This window comes from Coturnix japonica, chromosome 4 (assembly GCF_001577835.2).
Source record: "Coturnix japonica isolate 7356 chromosome 4, Coturnix japonica 2.1, whole genome shotgun sequence".
NCBI lineage: Eukaryota > Metazoa > Chordata > Aves > Galliformes > Phasianidae > Coturnix > Coturnix japonica.
In genome coordinates, this window is record NC_029519.1 from 68883436 (window position 1) to 68901625 (window position 18190).

Below are 18190 nucleotides of genomic sequence, written 5' to 3' on the forward strand. Positions count from 1 at the left end.
CAGGACCTGGCTCCGCTCCGCATGCGCGGCCGGCGCTGTGTGGCGGGGAGGGCCGAGCTGCTGGGCTACCAGGGGGGATCGAGCGGGGCAGGAGAGCGGGAGACGAGTTGGGAGCATGGCAGCGGCGGGCAGGGTGCTGGTGTATGGCGGCAGAGGGGCCCTGGGGTCCCAGTGCGTGCAATACTTCAAGTCCAGGAACTGGGTGCGAGCCGGGATGGGGCGAGACGGAGCGGGACGGGGTGCGGGGAGGCGGCGGCTGGGCAGCGCGGAGCTCCGTGACTCGGGGTCAGCGCTGACTGATCTCTTACCGCACAGTGGGTCGCCAGCATCGACCTGGCCGAGAACGAGGAGGCCAGCGCCAGCGTGGTGGTGAGAGCCACGGAGTCCTTCACCGAGCAGGCCGAGCAGGTGGGAGCGCGGGGACGGTGCCGGGGTTGCAGTGAGAAAGCAAATATTCAGTCATTTGTTCCTTGTGCTGTCATCAGAATTGTTGTGGAAGCGGCTCTGTGCAGACCTGGAGCTTTTTTGGCTTAAATGGCACAGTATGTAAAGAGGTACCTTCAAAAAGAATCACTAGTAGTAATTGTAAAAGGTAGTTTATGATATAGGTAAGGGCTGGATCTCTCATTGCTTTTTTCTTTTAGTTACATAGCTGAGTAACTTTAAAGCAATCTTGATATTTGTTTCTTTACATTGGTATTTACTCCTTTATCTAACAGTCTGACCTTAAGTGTGGCTTCAAAATGTTTTTATTCTGTGTTTCGAAGGTGACAGCAGAGGTTGGAAAGCTGCTTGGTGAAGAAAAGGTGGATGCGATCTTATGTGTAGCAGGAGGATGGGCTGGAGGCAGTGCCAAAGCTAAATGTAAGCCTGTGCATGTCATAAGAATGAGATCTTAGAGGAATTGTTAAAAATCATCACAGAATGACCCGGGTTGGAAGGGATCTCAATGATCATGGGGCTCCAACCCCAAAATCATGATCATAAAAGTCTTTGGGATCATCTTTCTTCTGGAGTCTGGAAGAGGATGTTGGCCTGATAGTTCAGGAGAGCTCAGCACCTTTCTGAGTTATTGGTGCACATTACGTTTTCACGTAGAATATTTTTAACTCTCTAACCTCTTGGAGTCTTCTTTCTGCATTCTAGTGGAGTGTAACTGTATGCAGCTAGCAGGGAAGTTATGGAAAGCGAGATCATGCTGCTACAGTGTGGGAAGAAGCTAATATGTGAATTTTCAGATCCTTGACATAGATTAAAGCAGTCCTTATAGAAGCTTGAGGAATTTGGAAGTCTTTGAACTGTGTATAAGCATTAATGGGGAGCTAATGGACCTATCTGATGTTTATATATTGTGTTTTTATTTTTGATAGAAAGCAGATAATTTCCTAGAATAGATGCTGTAGAGTTGGAGTTTGGCACCCAGAGATGGAAAAGATATAACTCTATATTTTACCCAGTGTGGAAGTAGAAAATAATTGAAAGCATATTGCTATAGTACTTTGTGTAGTATTGTTGCACTATGTGTGATAAGAAGGCAACCAGGATTAGAGATCTTTTTTCTTCTAGTTACTGTAACTAATTATCTTTTTAATCAGCTTTGTACAAAAACTGTGATCTGATGTGGAAACAAAGTGTTTGGACATCCACTATTTCCAGCCACCTGGCCACAAAACATCTGAAAGAAGGAGGTCTCTTGACTTTGACAGGAGCTCAAGCTGCTTTATCTGGAACTCCAGGTAAAATGCTGTCATGCATGGTAACTGCTGAGACATGAGCAGTTATATCTCTGTGTTAATCTGAGCAGTGTTGTTCATGAAGAATAGTTTCACTTGCCAGTTTCTTGACCTCCGTTACAAATGGAAAATGGCTGCTGAAATGCTTAAGGTAAGTGTAATTTTACAGGTGGCAACGCTGAGTTTCCTTGAAGCTGGAGCACAAACAGAATCAGTATTTAATTAATAGTGGATATGCACTGGTGAAATGGACTTGGCTAATATAGGATATATTAAAAAATAATTTGGAAAATAGTGAAGAATTAAGGTACACAGCAAACTGTAAGTATAGCGCTTATATACAGTTAAATCTCTTCTTTGTTTTCTAAAAAGTGAAGTCCCCAACTACCCCATTTTTCAACTCGTGATGACTCAGCTGATTCTGTTAAATGTGCTTGTCCTGTTCATGTTCTGATTCCAGGCCACCTTCACTTCAGGCATAGATAAGCTTGTTGATCTTTAGCTTCGCCCTCCAACCTGTTTAGAACAAACTTTTCTCATCTCACTCCCAGTTGGGAGCAATTTAAAAGAGAGGCAAGGAAAGTTTTCTGAGACAAATATTTTCCCAGTTTACTAGTGTGACATAGCAGTACTTTGATGAGATGTAGCTACTAGCACTTTAATGCATGTTACAAAATTAATGAATATTCCTGAAAACTGCATCTAAAATGGCTCAGGAGGAATACGCTGTATTTTCTAGTTAATGATTTACCCTTAGAATCCTAGAATCATAAGGTTGGAAAGGACCTACAAGATCAAGTAGTCCAGCCATCCTCCCATTACTGTAGCTTCAGCAAACCACTGAACTGTGTCTTGTAGCTCCTCATCCTCATTCTAAGTTTACAGCTGTGTCTGGCATGGTCTGAAGATAAAAGGTTTATTTGATGTGAATAATCAGATGCATAATTTACTGTCTACTACTGACCGACCATCTACAAATGAAATAATGTGAACTTTGGCCGACTAAACTTTCACAGTGTCTTTTGTTTGGGGAGGTAGGGACCACAGCAGAAGAATCAGTGATTTGCTTTCATGTTTTCAGCTGGCAGTTTGCAATGAGTCTGGACTTTTTTAAAAGCACAGCAGTGCTTTGGGCAAACACATTGAGCTTATTAACTTCAGGAAGAGTTGGGAAAGAATTGTTACTCAACTTTTGCAAATATGACTTGCTGGCTTGTTATTTTCAGCCATTAAGGAAGGAATCCTCTTTTTCTTGTTTGATCTTCCTGTGATTTTTGTTCCTCTATGTGAAAATGTTGACTCATTCAATGCAAATTGAAGAAAACTGAAAATAATACAATAGCTACAGTAAGTAGTTCAACAGCAATGGCTAAGAAACATAGAAAAGGCTTAAGAAGGCTTAGTATCTGGTTTACAGAAGAGGGGAATATGATAGAAGTGTGAATATTTTATCATAAAATAAAAGGAGGTAGCTAATGCTGACGGTGATCCCTCCTAATAACTGTGGATATTATACGGTTTATCTAATTGAATGTAACAGAAACATTTATGTAATGCAAAATTACCTTTATACCTTCACTGCAGAATACTTCCTTGGGTACTTTGAAAAGGAGTTGTACAGAGAGGTAGAAAGTCATCCAGTTGTAGTAGACAAAATACATTTAGAATCATAGAATTACCCAGGTTGGAAAAGACCTTGAAGATCAACCAAAGTCCAACTGCAAGCCTAACCATAGTACCCGAACTCCCTAACAACCCTCTGCTAAATCATATCCCTGAGCACCACATACAAATGGCTCTTAAACACTCCAGGGACGGCGATCCGCCACCATCCCTGGGGAGCCTATTCCAGTGTTTAACTTCCCTTTCTGTAAATAATTGTTTCCTAACATCCAACCTAAACTTACCTTGGCACAACTTGAGGCCATTTATCTTTTTTCCTATGTGCTTAACCATTGTCTGTGCTGCTTGGCAGATGTGTACCATGAGACAGCGCTGAGACCTGTCAGCAACCTTGATTGTCCAGCTCTTGTACTTGAGCAGTATGTTGCATGCTCTCATTCCCATACATCTTACGCTGCTGAGTACTGTCTGTCTGAAAAGCAGCTGTGCTCCCGAAGATGCTGGATTTACATGCAGGTTGTTTAGTCACTTTCTGCCCGGGCTGGGTTTTCTATTTGATAGTTTTTTTTGTAGCTTCCTCCAGAGGGCCTGTCAGAATTAGGATGCTGCTGCAGTGAGTTACTGTACTGGAGAGAAATGTGGGTGCTCAAGTCCAAACCTGTGAATACTTCAGACTTATGTTCAAAGTTAACAGGTGATTACTTGATTAAAGTCACTGAGTCTCTTCACACTTAAAAAAACAAAACCATTGAGGTTAACTCCCTTGGTCCTTCAGGGTGTGTTCTGAAGTGTTAAATAAACATGTAGAAAGCAGTAAGTTTGTCAGTTCTGTAACGCTCAAAGCTTTTCCGTTGTTCCTGTTTGTCTATTAGAAGGCTTTTGTTTGGGTTTGTTTTTCCTTGTAAATTCAAATTTAATTTTTTTTCTTGAATAGTATTTCTGTATGTTTTAAATCTGTTTCTGTGCTTGCTGTGGTAAGTGATACAAAACTTATTATTAATTAAAGTAACGTGTTTGTGTCATATTACCAATATTGAGAACTGTGCTTTAGTTTGCCTGTTTTTTGTTGCTAGGGATGGTTGGCTATGGCATGGCTAAAGGAGCAGTGCACCAGCTGTGTCGGAGTTTGGCTGGTGCCAATAGCGGGTTGCCATCTGGCTCTGCTGCTGTTGCTATTTTACCGTAAGTGCTTGAATACTTACCTTTGCCTGCACTGTTTTGTTACTGCTGCAACCTAGAATTGCACTGGTGTGGTTGTGATGTCCTGTTCACGCTTCTCAAGTAACTTAGATTGTGAAAAGGAGTGTCTTGAACATATGAAAGTGGCAGTGGGCAAGTTGTCCTAACAGTGGATAAGTTTTTTTTCACTTGCTGTGCAAAACAGTAGTGGGTGTTAGGGTTAAAAGTTGATTCAGCTTTAAACGTTCTGACAGTAGCCGACTACTAATGTCACCTTTTCAGTACGGTCAGAAGGTAAGAAGGACTTTTCAGCACAATTTTAGACTTAGTTGTGTGATTATAGCAAAGAAAGGATTACTGGACAAGTCTTTGCTTAGAAAATCTTCATATCTTCATCCACAGAAGCAGCTGGGGTTGATCAGTAAAAATTAGTCACCTTGAGGTTCTGTAGGAAAACGAAATCTAGCTTGTATTTGCCTGTCAGAGCCATCTTTTTGATGCTTTGAGAAAAGTTAGTGTAAAATGAGCAAACTGGTAGGTCTTTGCTATATCAAAGTCCATTGGTATTGCTGCAAGAGTTATTGATCTTACCAGGTCCATACCTGGAGCCAAAACTTAAAATTTTAAACAGTTCTCTATGGGTATTTGGGATGTTGCCCAAAATCTAACTGCATGTTTTCCTCACACACATGCTGTTATGCACACTCCTTCAGGTCAGAAAACAGCACTGAGAGTGTTGGATCACTAACACAGTGTCCTACAGAGCTTTGCAGACAGGCAGACACCAAGAATGCTTTTGTACTTTTGGCCATTCTGGATTTGTGCAGGTCTCAGGAGTTCTTCAGAGTAATTATATACTGTATTGTCAACAGTAAAGCAGTAAGACAGTTCTGAAAACTTCAGCCTTTAATATTATCAAAGTCCAAACATACTGGGCCTGCACACTTGAGCAAGCTATAAGTGCACATGTAGAGGGCAGTAGTAGTAGGGCATGTGCTATGTGATACATACAGGCAAGAATATTAATGCTACAGCCTGTCTGCATGAGAGAGGCTGGGAGGGAGCTGTGTGCTGGGTGATAGGCCTGGTGGGTTGGATGTCATCAGCAAGGCAGGGAGCTAAGGGCTTACAGGCTGTTGCCTTTGATGTACATTGAAACTGATAGTTATATGCTGTTAATGTGTAAAGAAAGCAAGGGAGATCTGTGCTGCATGGTATAAAATACAAACATATGTTACTGCAATGAAAAGAAGCAGGTGGCTCTTATCAGAAACATGATGAATAAATAAGGGTTTATCTTGTTTTAATCACAGAGTTACCTTGGATACACCAGCGAACAGGAAATCAATGCCTGATGCAGATTTCAGCTCTTGGACATCCTTAGAGTTCATTGCTGAGTGAGTATGCATGTGACAACTAAGCAATTCTTACTGTCAGTTTTGCTGTTCAATCTTCCTGCCTGCTTTTTCTAAATGGGTGTCGTGGATTTGGGCATTTTTTCCCGTAATTTCCCTGGTTATGTAGGTCTCCACATGTTGTTGGGCCTATTGTGCAGGCTTCTTAAATGGAAAATTAGCTCAGCTTCATCAGCTTCAGCATCTCTATGTCAGTTACAATGATAAGATGGCCGTAAGCAGTTGAAATCCAGAGTAAAGGCTGTAAGCAAATTAAATTGCAAATGCAAGAGTCAGTAGTTTTAAGGTAAACCACAAATAAGCATCTAAACTTTGACGTTGTTTATTTGAAATATTTTACTGCCCACTTTTTGGTGTGTTAATCCACTTCTTAAAGCTGGAAGAACTTCTGGTTTTGTTGAGTGTAATCCAGCCAAAGGTTGTTTTTTTCTGTTTTTCATCATAGGAATTGCTACAGAGGGGGTAAAAAAGAAGGAAAATAATAGGGTCTTTATTTTGTACTTCCTGTCAATGTGCCTGATAGTATTTTTTATTTTTATCCTCCCCATCCTGTTTCATCTATTTATTTAAATACAGAACCTTTTATGACTGGATAACAGGAAAGAATCGACCAAACTCAGGGAGTCTAATCCAGGTGATAACTGCAGGAGGGAAGACCGAACTAGTTCCAGCACATCTTTGATGTCAGATGCTTAAGACGGTGGAACTTCAGCAAGGGGGAAGCTATGGAAAGTCCATCTGCCAGCATAATTTGTGTGGTGATCTGTATCCAGTGATTGTAACCATGTCATTATTGGAATCAAATTTCAAGTAGTATTTCTGTGCTGTCTGTTGTGAGCTATCTGCGTTTATTTACCAGGAAGTATCATGCACTTGTCTCTAAATTGGAGCTGCAGGCTTTGGAGCCTGTAGATGTCCTAAATCCTGAGCATTATGTGGTGACGTGCTTGTTTTCTCTGAACTGGGAGTTGCATTACTGTTGTGTAATCCCACATGTAATGATTGGATACCTTTCTCAGTCAGTGTCTCTAGCAAGTTTCCAAGAATCTTTCAGCTGCCTTTTTTACTTCTTTCTCTGTCTGGGAATATAGCTCTCCCCCCGTTATTATGTTGGTTGTTATTATAGGAAACACTGTGGTCATATGTCCTAGTCTTCTAACACTTCTCTTTGTGTATGTTCTGCTGGAGTTAGTGGAACTATATAGGGATTGTTAACTTGAGGAGTTCCTAATTTGCCTTACAGTTTATAAACTGCTGTCAGGCCTACAGCTGTAGGATAAAACAGCGGTTTTGCCAAATGCCTTTGTGTTAATACATAAACACTAGGAAAAAGTGTGCACTTCTATTTGAACATGAATATTTTGTGCTAAATAAATGTATATTGTTTTACATATTGAACTGTCTCTGTCCCTGTAATCCAGACATTTGTAATATTTTGGTCAATTTGTTAACTGAATTTACAGCTTAGAAATAGCAAAGGAATGCACTGAATGGAACTTAAGACACAAACAGAGAATCTTTTATTTGCTAGAGGCTACAGATCTTTAAAAGCATCTTTGAATTACAAACATGTATGTTTACCTTAATGTTATTAACCTGGTGAAAAAAGGCACTGGTTTATTGCCGTGTGGCAATAGAAGGTTCTAAATAACCAACCCTGAGATTACACAGGGGGAGAGATGGAAATTAAGTCTTGTTTTGCTAAAGAGATCAAAATATCAAAAAATAAAATGGTATGGGATCTATTGCATAAATTATGGCCTCAAGTTGCTCCAGGGCAAGTTTAGGTTGGATATTAGGAAGCATTTCTTTACAGAAGACACTGAATCAGCTATGTGTATGGCTTTCTTGCCTGGCTAATTAAATGAGAGGTCCCAGTTACTCTAAGATTATCTGTGTAATCTCATGAGATACAATGAATCCTTTTTGAATGCGAATGTAACAACAGGCACATCTGCAACAGAGCTTCCCTTCTTTTGCTCTTGCTTGAAGGGGGAGGAATGGTAGAAAATGCCTATTGTACCAAAGGTGCCCATCTCAGTATTCTCGCTCAGCTTGTGCTGGATAGGAAGCGGTAATAAATCTAAGAGGAAAATACAGTATGTTGGCTGTAGCAATGGGAGAGTGGTGAAAAGTGCTAACTGGAATTTATGTTTTAAGAAGGCTAATATACCAGTTTTATATTAGCATAATACAGCTGGTGTCATGTTCACATGTATGGAGCCAGTTTAGTAAGGCACTTCAATGACTGCCTGGAAAAAAAAACAGATGGGGACTATAATAGTACGTGAAGATGTGTCAGTCTGGCGTTGTGGTGCTGAACGATGTGAGAGATGCAGACTTACATCTGAAAAGCATTGCAGAAGTCAGCACAGGTGTCAGCTGAGATTTAGATCCCTGTCAGACACTGTCATTCCTACACTTCCTGAAGCATCAATGCTTTAAGGGATTTGCTTCATAAATACAGCCGGTCTCCATCACGGTCTGTGATGACTCTTCTGGGATATGATCACAGACTCCCACAGCTGGGTTGAGACTGATCTTCAGGAATGCCAGTAGAGGGCAGAAACTTCCAATACATTGGAGATACTTCTTTACTGAACATGTAACGTGTTCTTTTTAACAGGATGTAGATTGTGCCACAGTCTGTATTGAGGGGCTCATATTCCTTTCTTGCCTCATTGCCCAAATGTCATGGCCTTCTGTACGCCTTAGTATAAGTAAGAACATTGCATATCCTGCATCCAGAAATTCTGAAAACCATTCCTTCTGTTTAAAAACAAACAAGCATACAGAAAAACCATCAGAGGCTGCTGCTCTTCTGTCCTCGAAAGTCAGACAAGAAGTCGAGGCTGTGAAAGGGGCCCCATATCAGAATGGAGCATTACTGTTGGTGTGTCATCAGCAAACGCATTGTCAGTCAATATTCTAATACTCAGCTTTAAGGGCTTGAACACAAAAGGAGGAGAAAGAGAGGGTTAAAATGTGCTGGGCTTAAGGGTTATAAGAAGCCACAGAATTTCCTATTTATTTCCTATTCCCTAAATCTGACTTTATTTCAGACAAGACCAGCATTAAACAGATGGATCTTACAAACAAAAACCAGTTGATCAGTATACAGTTTTGGATGTGAAAGTTTTAACTTCTTTACCTGTGGGATGAAAGAACAGTAAGATTAAAAAACAAACAAAAAAACCTGCAAGCCATATGGCTGCCATTTCTATTGCTGGATATTCATTATTCAGTGTCCTGTAGATAAATGAGCTACACTGCTAATCACAGTACTTTTCATCTATGAAATGCCTCTTAAATACAGTTACTAAGTAGGTATTTCAGAATTCTTACGAATGAGAAGTAAACCCAAAGACTGGAGTCCCTTGATTCTGTTCCTGCTCTGGCTACTGGTCTGCAGGAAAACTTCAAGCACATCTCTACATCTGTACCTGTTGCCTTATCTCCCAGGTATATAAAAGATGATTTTAAAGTGCTTTGAGATCTGCAGGTGAAAACAAGGACATGTGAATGAAATACAACTCTTTCCTCACAATTGCAGTACTAGAAGTTGAAATTCTCAGCAAGGTGTGGTTCAAAGGGACCCCTTTGAACTCCACGTATATTTTCCAGATTATGGAGCTCAGTCTCATGTGCTCAGACTCCCTTTTTTTTCCTGCGCTCTCCACATGAAGAGTGACCACCAGACTCTTAAAAATACCTGCTGCTAGTCACCTACATCTGTGTTATCCCAGGCACCAGGGAACAGCCATGTACACCTCAAATAAATGCCATGGAGAGCATATGCTCTTATCATTGATTTGTATGAGTTGAAAGGGACCCTTAAATGCCACCTTGTCCAACTCCCCTGCAATGAACAGGGCCACCTACAAACATAAGTTGCTCAGAGCCCTGCTCAGCCTGACCCTGTGTGCCTTCAGGGATGGAGCAGCCACCACCTCTCTAGGCAGCCCATACCAGTGTTTTGCTACTTTCCTTTATCATAAATAAACATTTTCCTTATAGCCAATCAATATCTCTTTGAGTTTGAAACAATTCCCCCTTGTCCTGTGACATCAGATCCTGTTTAATAGTCTGTCTCCTTCTTTCTTTGGGTACTGAAAGGCTGCAATAGTAGCAGCCTTATGTGTACACCATTGCTCTAATGAAGTAGATTACCCAGCAGGTAGTGAAGAACCACTTTATGCACATTACCTGGAAAAACAGCTTTAATTTTTATGATTAACAACTTTTGCTTCTTGTTGTAAAGAAAACCCAAACTTCCTGTTTGCAGGCCCATCTTTAACCAAAGTGTTATCCTACTAACCTTAACACAATCTGTGGAGTTTGTGAGGGTGGAGATTGTGCTATTGGCAATATGATGCTACACAGAAGCATAGAAATGTGTATCCTTCCCAGTCTCAGCCTTCCTGTTTTTGCTGCTACACTCTCTCAGCCCATATCTGTTGAGTGTAGTATCAGGGCCGCAGCTGCACTCCCTCAAAGCTGCCCCTGCACTGCACAGGGCAGTAGCAGCCCCTTGGGTGCTGAGGCAGCACTTCTCATGAAAACCTGCATTCAATTTTGACATTCCCTCTGGAGGAGGTTGCTTCCAAGATCTTTCTTAACAAGGTTTTGGCCTGGAGGTTTGTTTCCAGCAGTGTCTGAGCTGGCTGGAAGGGGTTGCGGCCTGCCCCAGCCAGCTCACTAACATGGCTGCCACGTCCCACTGCTTTACACCACTACCTACTGCAGAGGCAGGGAAGAATACCACAGAAAAAGGTTAAAAAGGACTGATTGGGGAACTCCGTTGGGAGCTAAGGAGGTAAGTTTTTATTGAGTTTTGTCTTCTGGCCTTGGGGTGAGTTAAAAATGAAATGGTGCTTGGAGTGTATGCACCGTGTTACTGGTGCATGGGGTTGCTGTCCTTGTTGTGTTAGTATAGAGAAGGGTGTGAGTTGCACTTGGTGTGCAGTTATGTGTTCTCTCAAAACACTTTTTCTTACTGTTTATCAGCAAGTGCAGCGCAGCATTGGCTCCAGTAGCCATCAGGTGATGCAAACCCTGTGTGGAGGCACTCGGATGGCTGTGAGCTCTGACTGTAGGCCAGTGCCATGAAAGTGGTGAGAGGATCTTTGAGACAGGAGGAGAGGAGTTCTCAGGCATGGCAACAATTAATTTCCTTGTGAATGTTTGATATCTTGATATCCGACGCCTTTTGAAATGCTGTTTCAATTTGAAATGCTTAAAAAACAAAACAAAAACAGGAATTGTCACTCTTGAAATGCCCACTCTTCAGTTTCAGCGTGGGCTCAATTTTCAAGTGAGTATTTCTTTGTTATACCTTGTACTTAAAATCATACACTCATTTGGGCTGGGAAAGCCTTTAAGGTCAAGTCCAGCCATCAAACTCTGAGTTAATAACTTGCCATTGCCACTGCACTTTGATGAATTGCTTCCTTCCAGTTAACAAATGACCAAAAACACAGGACTTCCAACGGGGGAAGGCACCTGGTGTTCTTCAGGATCTGGAGTTACATGGGTTCAATTGATACTTCCCATTCACAAGGAGATATCAGTTGCAGCAGCTGCAACAAAGTGACTTGGGTATACATCTCCACGAAGAGGAACTTCTGAACATCATAGCAGACGTGACTTATGTTCCATGGTTAAAACTATTAATTTCATCTGTTCCATGGTAACTGACTAGAACAGAGCAGTTGCTTTGTGCACTGCTGCATTCTTTGAGTTTCATGCAGAGACTGAATGCAGATAAATGTGCCATGATTAGGAAAATTCTTGGTGTTTAGAGTTGTATATACATATATATTTTCTGTTTAATGATTTTCACCGAGGGCGGCATTTAGAGAGTAATTTTTAAGCTCAGCAGGCAAAAGAGGAATTGATCTTAAGTACTTTTGTTCCATTTGCTCACCGTTAAACCTATTATTTTTTTTTACATATATATTTTAAAATCTCATTCAAAAACATTTTATTTGAGACACGATTCCAACCACTGTGATTGTAGGTTGCTTTGGGCTGCTGAGCAAAGTGAAACTGCTCACAAGAGAAGGTCTCTAGCGTGCGTGGGCTAATAGGAGTGCATTAAAGCACAGCTTATTCTGATGCAGAACAAGTGTGAGCAGTACTGGGAGGTGGTGGTGATACTTCTTACTAGGCTAAAGCAGATAACAGAACTGAGAAAATCAAACAAAGATATGAGGAAGAAGGAGGCTAATCTTCAAATCAAAGGTAGAAGTATGAGCTCCAAACACCAGTGTATGACAAGAAGCTGAGCTGTGTAACACCTATGTTTTCCTATTGAAAAACAGAGTGCTTAAGGTTGCACTTGCAGTAAATGGCACGTTTTCTTGAGAAAATTAATACTTATAATACAGAAAGTTCTATTTAAAGATCCAAAAGAAATCCTGAACTTAAGATCAAGAGGGGGAAGAATGCTTGGAAGATGTGATTTTTGAGTTAGGAATCAGATGAAACAGGCATGAATTTTAACAAGGTGTTTTATTCTCTCTATTCTTTCTGGGTTAAGGAACCAGAAAAATGTGAAACTATCACATAGCTTGGTGTAGGAGAAATGCTGTCACAGCATGAAACAACGATTGAGCACCTGGTAGGAAGGCAGGGCCAACACAGGGGAGCTCAGGTGCATTCTATGCACCTGAATGACTGGAAGGGGTGGAGCAAGGATCCACCCTTTCCCTGACGTCATTTAAGGGTTAGCAATGGAGGTAATGGTGTTTTGCTACAGATCCCTGTGCATCTGAGGTCTTCCAAAGGGAAGTAGCCTCCTTCTTTTGTGTCTGTGCCCACAGCTGTTGCGTTTGAGCATGTTCTTACTTGCTTCAGCCTTGGACTTTGCTACTCTGCCTTCACTGCTGTTCCATTGTGTTACACTTGGTTGCTCTCCCAGAGTAAGTTGTTATCAGGTAGAAGATAGAAGAAATGTATCTTTAACAATTAGAAAAGATAATATTTTAACCCCGGATTTTTATTTCCTGAATCAATGAGGCTATTGTATGTTGTTGACTTGCCTCCTGTGGTAACACAAAACTACTTGTAGTTTATGTATGAGCAAGATAGTAAACAGTAGTGATGGGAATGAGTCTTGTGCTTATTGTAGATTTTCATACTAATTTTCTCTTCAAATTCCAACATATCCTGATCTTTTCCAATCTATGTGATTATTATTATTATTTTTAAGTCTTCTTCTCCCCCTTTTAGTACCCATCTTTTGTGCAAAGGCTCCAAGGCAGCCATGCTTCTGTGAAAACAGACTTCAGTGTTGAAAGCTGCACTGCGGGAGACTGCTGTTCCCTTATGTTACATTTGGCAAAATCACACTCTAAAGCCTTGAGCTTTTAAAGCAGAGAGAACACGAGAAATATGATGAAACAAAAGGTTTTGAAAATAAATTAGAAATAATAAGTTGCAGATTAAGGTCAGTCTTTGCTTTTGTTCTCTGCCTGGATGGTGACGATGTGCATCTGCTGAATTCCCATCATGTTTTCTCCCTTCCCATCATTTTTCTGGTGTTCACGTATTCTGCCCAACCCCATTTGGTTATTGCTAGGAAACCCTGTATGTTTCCTTTACAAAAGAGGGTTCAGCCCATCTCAGCTCATAGCAGTCAAGGTAAGATTAAAAATACTATTTTAAATTATGTTTAAAGTATCTATGTGTTACACTGCAGAGAAATGTGTGGTAAGCATGTCTCTTATGATGATGTAGGTGAGTGAGATGACCCCTGGCCATGTCTCATCCAACTGAACCTAGGGTAAATAAATGTATTTGAATTCCACACCCTTTTGTTCACACCAGGAGTTGGAATACTTGTAACATCACTGCAGAAATTAAAATGGGCTTCTTTTGACTATTGGCATCTTCTTCCCTGCTTTCCCAAACAGTTACAATTGCTGTGAAGACATTAGAAGTGCAAGAAGAAGTCAGAGGAAGGAATGGGGAGAGAAAGGGTGGGAGTGACCATGACTGAGATACTGGTACCTGAAGATTTATTTGGCTAATGGGAGGAGGTACTGAAAATGGAAGATAAAGTCTACAATCAATTTGGAACTGTAAGATAAATTCACCTCTACGGTTTTCCATGATAGCCTTCTTTCTCCTATGTTCTTTGTTATTTCCAGGCCTATTTTAATGATGACATCCTCCCTGTTATGTCTCTTACAGATGCCCAGTTCCCTCTGACTCTCTTTTATTTTTAAGGATGCAAGAGATGAAGTTCAGCCTGCTTTCTGTTCTTCCCACTGTTCCGAAGGCGCACAGATAACATATAACCAGAATGAAATATCACACAGGGAATGGCTCTGAACGTAGCTATCAGTGCTTGCAGTGGTGATGAAGCTGTCATTTTGTTAGTGTCCTAAAAAGAATGTTATCCATTGCTTCTAGCTTAATAACGACATGATGTTGTGAAATGCTTTGTGGCAACTGCAGTGAAAATGAAAATGTCCCATTTGTTGCTGCAAGCTGATCCTATCAGATCCAGCCCTGTCAGTATCTGGAATTTTTATTCAAATGCAGCCATTCATTGAAAAATCAGTTTTGGAAAACCTGAACTTGAAACAAAATTTTGGCTGATCAGGCATTTCTTCTCAAGTGAACTAGTGTATGATAAAGTAAATATCATAGAATCACAAGGTAGGAAAGGACCTTCAAGAGGATGTAGTCCAACCATCCTCTCATTACTGTAGCTACAGCAAACCACTAACCTGTATCTCGTAGGTCCTCGTTCAGACGCCTCTTGAACACTGCAAGGGACAGCAACTCCACCACCTCCCTGGGCAGCCATTCCAGTCCCTGACCACTCTCTGAGAGAAAAAGTTCCTTCTTATGTCCAGTCTAAACCTCATAGGAAGCAACTTGTGGCTGTTTCCTCAGGTCCTGTTTGTTGCCTGGTAGAAGAGGCCAAGCCCCTCCTCATCACAACCTCCCTTCAGGAAGTTGTAGAGTGCAGTGAGGTCTCCCCTGAGCCTCCTCTTTTCCAGGCTGAACAATCCCAGCTCCTTCAGCTCTTCCTCATAAAACTTGTGCTCCAGACCCTTCACCAGTTTCATTGACCTTCTCTGGACACATTCCAGGGCCTCAATGTCTTTCTTGTAGTGAGGAGCCCAAAACTGAACACAGTACTTGAGTTGCAGCCTCACCAGTGCTGAGTACAGGGGGATGATCACCTCTCTGCTCCTGCTGGCCATGCTATTTCTTATACAGGTCAGGACACTGTTGGCTCATGTTTAGCTGAGCATTGACCAACACCCCCAGGTCCCTTTCCTCTTCACAGTCATCCAACCACTCAACACCAGCCCTATGGTGCTGCATGGTGTTATTGTGGCTGAAGTGCAGGACCTGGCACTTGGCCTTGTTGAACCTCATCCCAACAATCCAGCCTATCCATATCCCTCTTAAGGGCCTCCCTACCCTCGGGCAGATTGACACCACCTTGTGTAGTGTCACATCTCAACAGCACTAAGTTTAGGAAGTCAAACTAAAACATTTTGTCCAAGTGTATCTATTTATACCTGAAAACCCTACGGGTCTTGACATAACACTGAGTACAGCTTTGTTAGTACAGTTTTGTGACCTCTGCAGTCTCCCAGTCGACATTTCAGACTGGAACACAGACTGGTTTTAAATTAACCCACGTATGATAAGAACACAGGAGTCATAGGTCAAGGTTCAGACTGAGCCATTTACTTTACCTAGGAAAAGTTTTAAAAAAGAGAAAGCACTTATTCCCGACAATGTTTCTCAGATGCTTAAACTGGTCACCAAGAAGTAGGACCAAAGAAAATCTGCTTGTTCACTTATTTTTTATTTCAGTGACAGTTTCAAAGAGCATTTCAAGTTATCCTGCCTATTTTTGTCACAGTTTTTATATCTCTTGTTCTTTTAGTATTTCATACTCAGTTTTTACCCCCAAATGTCCTATACTGTCTGCTCTTGGATATAATGAGCCAAAACATACAGACTTGATTTTTGGTTTATTATGCATACTTACAACTAGCTATTGAGCTGTCTAGAAACTGGAATAAGGCTCCAGTCATTAGAACAACAAGGTTTTGGAATAGCCATCTCAGTGGGACTAGAGAAGGGCAAAACGTAACCCTAGCTTCAAGATGGAGCACGTTAAACTTCTGAGAAGTATTGCACGTTGCCAACACATGTGACACAAGGTGCAAGGCTTCCTAATCCTAGGAGCTTTCTGCTTTCCAGTGCTTCTTACACAGTAAGAAAACAAAGCAATATTTTCTCTTTAGAAATCTCTTTTGCACCTCTGGAAACCAGGACTAAGGCTGTTTAAAGAGATGAGATGAGTTCTGGCAGTGGAGACGGCTACAGTCTGTCCTCCTCTTGACGATAAAACAGGACAATGCATGTGTCTGATAGCAGATGTCAAGAGTTGTGGAAATTACAAATTAAAAATCATTTATGTAGCGAACAGGTTTTGCATCTTACAACTTCTATTCTGAAAGAGTGTCACGTTAATGCACCATCATCTAAATGCGTCATGGGAGCAAGGAAGGTTGAAAAGGCTGCATGCTGACAGTGACCTACATCCTGGGGCACACCAAAGTCACAGCAATGTCAGGTAGGATCTTCAGCTTGGCCTTTTAACTGTCAGCCACACAATCTGCAGCTGCACGGAGCAAGGACTAAATGCCACTGATTCCATCCCAGTGTAGAAATTCAGATACCTTTATGTAGAGGAGAAGAACAAAAAATTCAGCAGCACTAAAGATTTTATTCAGATTGTGAGCTGAAAATGGCAAATTCCCACCACCTGCTTCTCTAATTGTTTAAGATTGGGTATTTTTTCGCTGCTTCTGGAGGTAGAAAGAGAAGTGTGGATGTGAAACACAGGATCAAAATATGTGCTGAATAAAGAGCAACAATGTGCCTGTGGAGTAAGCAGCAGTGCTGAGTTCAGGTGGCATGTCTTGTGCTCTATGTGATTTAACTGGATGGGTTTCTGAGGGCAGGAATGAGATGCAGAGGAGAAAAAGAGGAGAAAAGCTGCTGTTAGAAAAATCTGGTATTCATCAAATCTTTTGCTGGAGTTAGGAATGATGGCTTACAATCATGAAAGAAACGATTTCACTTCAGATTGTTAGAAAACAGGTGACAAACATCAAAGTTCTTCACCTTTAATCCTTCAGATCACAAGCTTTTCTGTTACTTTGTCAGTAATTCTTTAACCATTGTTCCTATTATCTGTAGCTCAAGAGGTGAGCAGCAGCATGTCCTTACCCTGCCATTCACGGCCTTGTCACACTTGGAGAAATGTAAATTAGAGCCTGTTCTATGAGGGTAAAACTGCCCTCTAGAACAGCCTCTGAGCTTTCATTTTTCCCTCCTCAAACCAGGATCCCTAAAGCATGTGAATGGACATGAAATTGCTGCAGCGACAAAGCCACTGTTACAAACAGCCTATTTAAATAACAGTCTGAAAATCTTGCTAGTCACCTCTGCAGATGAATGGAACTGGTGGTAGCATGAAGACAGGAGAGGCAGTCAGAAGATGCAATGAATTAAAGAAGTGCAGGTGAAAACATCAATAGCCTTTCTGTTTGGTTGCTAGCATCATATTCTTCCTATTGCACACAACAGTAACTCCCTGCCTTGATGTGGACTGACCTTCTATAAAACTACTTGATGGGGAAGGATGGAGCTTGTTATCTGGGAGTTGATAGATTTTTCCTCTTTGTTTCTTAGAGTCCTAGCAGTATTTGTGATTTCATCTACCTTATTTATCTTTTTTCTTTCAGTTGTACTTTGTAGTATTTGCATGAACACTCTTTTGGTTCTAGACCTTCTCAGAATGATCCAGAGAAGTCAAATCCTACTTGGACGCTACTGCTCTTATGGAAACAATTGTTTCATTGCCTTGTTACCTGTATAGCTACCAATGACTCAAATAAGCTGTTGTGCTCCTTATGTGGTTTTGGCAGGATTATGCTGGGGCTGCTGAATGCATTCTGGGTTAGCAGTCCCCATGATTGTGCTTTCAGGTAAGTGTGACGTTTTTGTTGCTGTTGGTTCTCTTTGCTTAGCATGCAATGAGCAATATGCAGACCTGCTGATGTCACTTAAACTCAATTGAATTTGAGATTGTGCATCCTGAAATGTATAGCAAAAAAAAAAACCCAACCAACAACCAATAAGCATCAATCCTGTCAACACAAAAGATGACACATTTTACGTGTCTACATAAAC

General features: G+C 41.2%; 1 protein-coding gene across 1 annotated transcript; it reads left to right on the forward strand.

Annotated features, from left to right (window-relative positions):
• Positions 1-25: 25 nt before the first annotated feature.
• QDPR (quinoid dihydropteridine reductase) lies at positions 26-7348 on the forward strand. The gene is made up of 7 exons (XM_015862918.2): positions 26-202; positions 316-408; positions 768-864; positions 1596-1736; positions 4430-4538; positions 5849-5932; positions 6527-7348. Exons 1-7 carry the CDS (start codon positions 116-118, stop codon positions 6630-6632), a joined length of 717 nt encoding a protein of 238 aa, XP_015718404.1. The 5' UTR covers positions 26-115; the 3' UTR covers positions 6633-7348.
• Positions 7349-18190: the final 10842 nt, after the last annotated feature.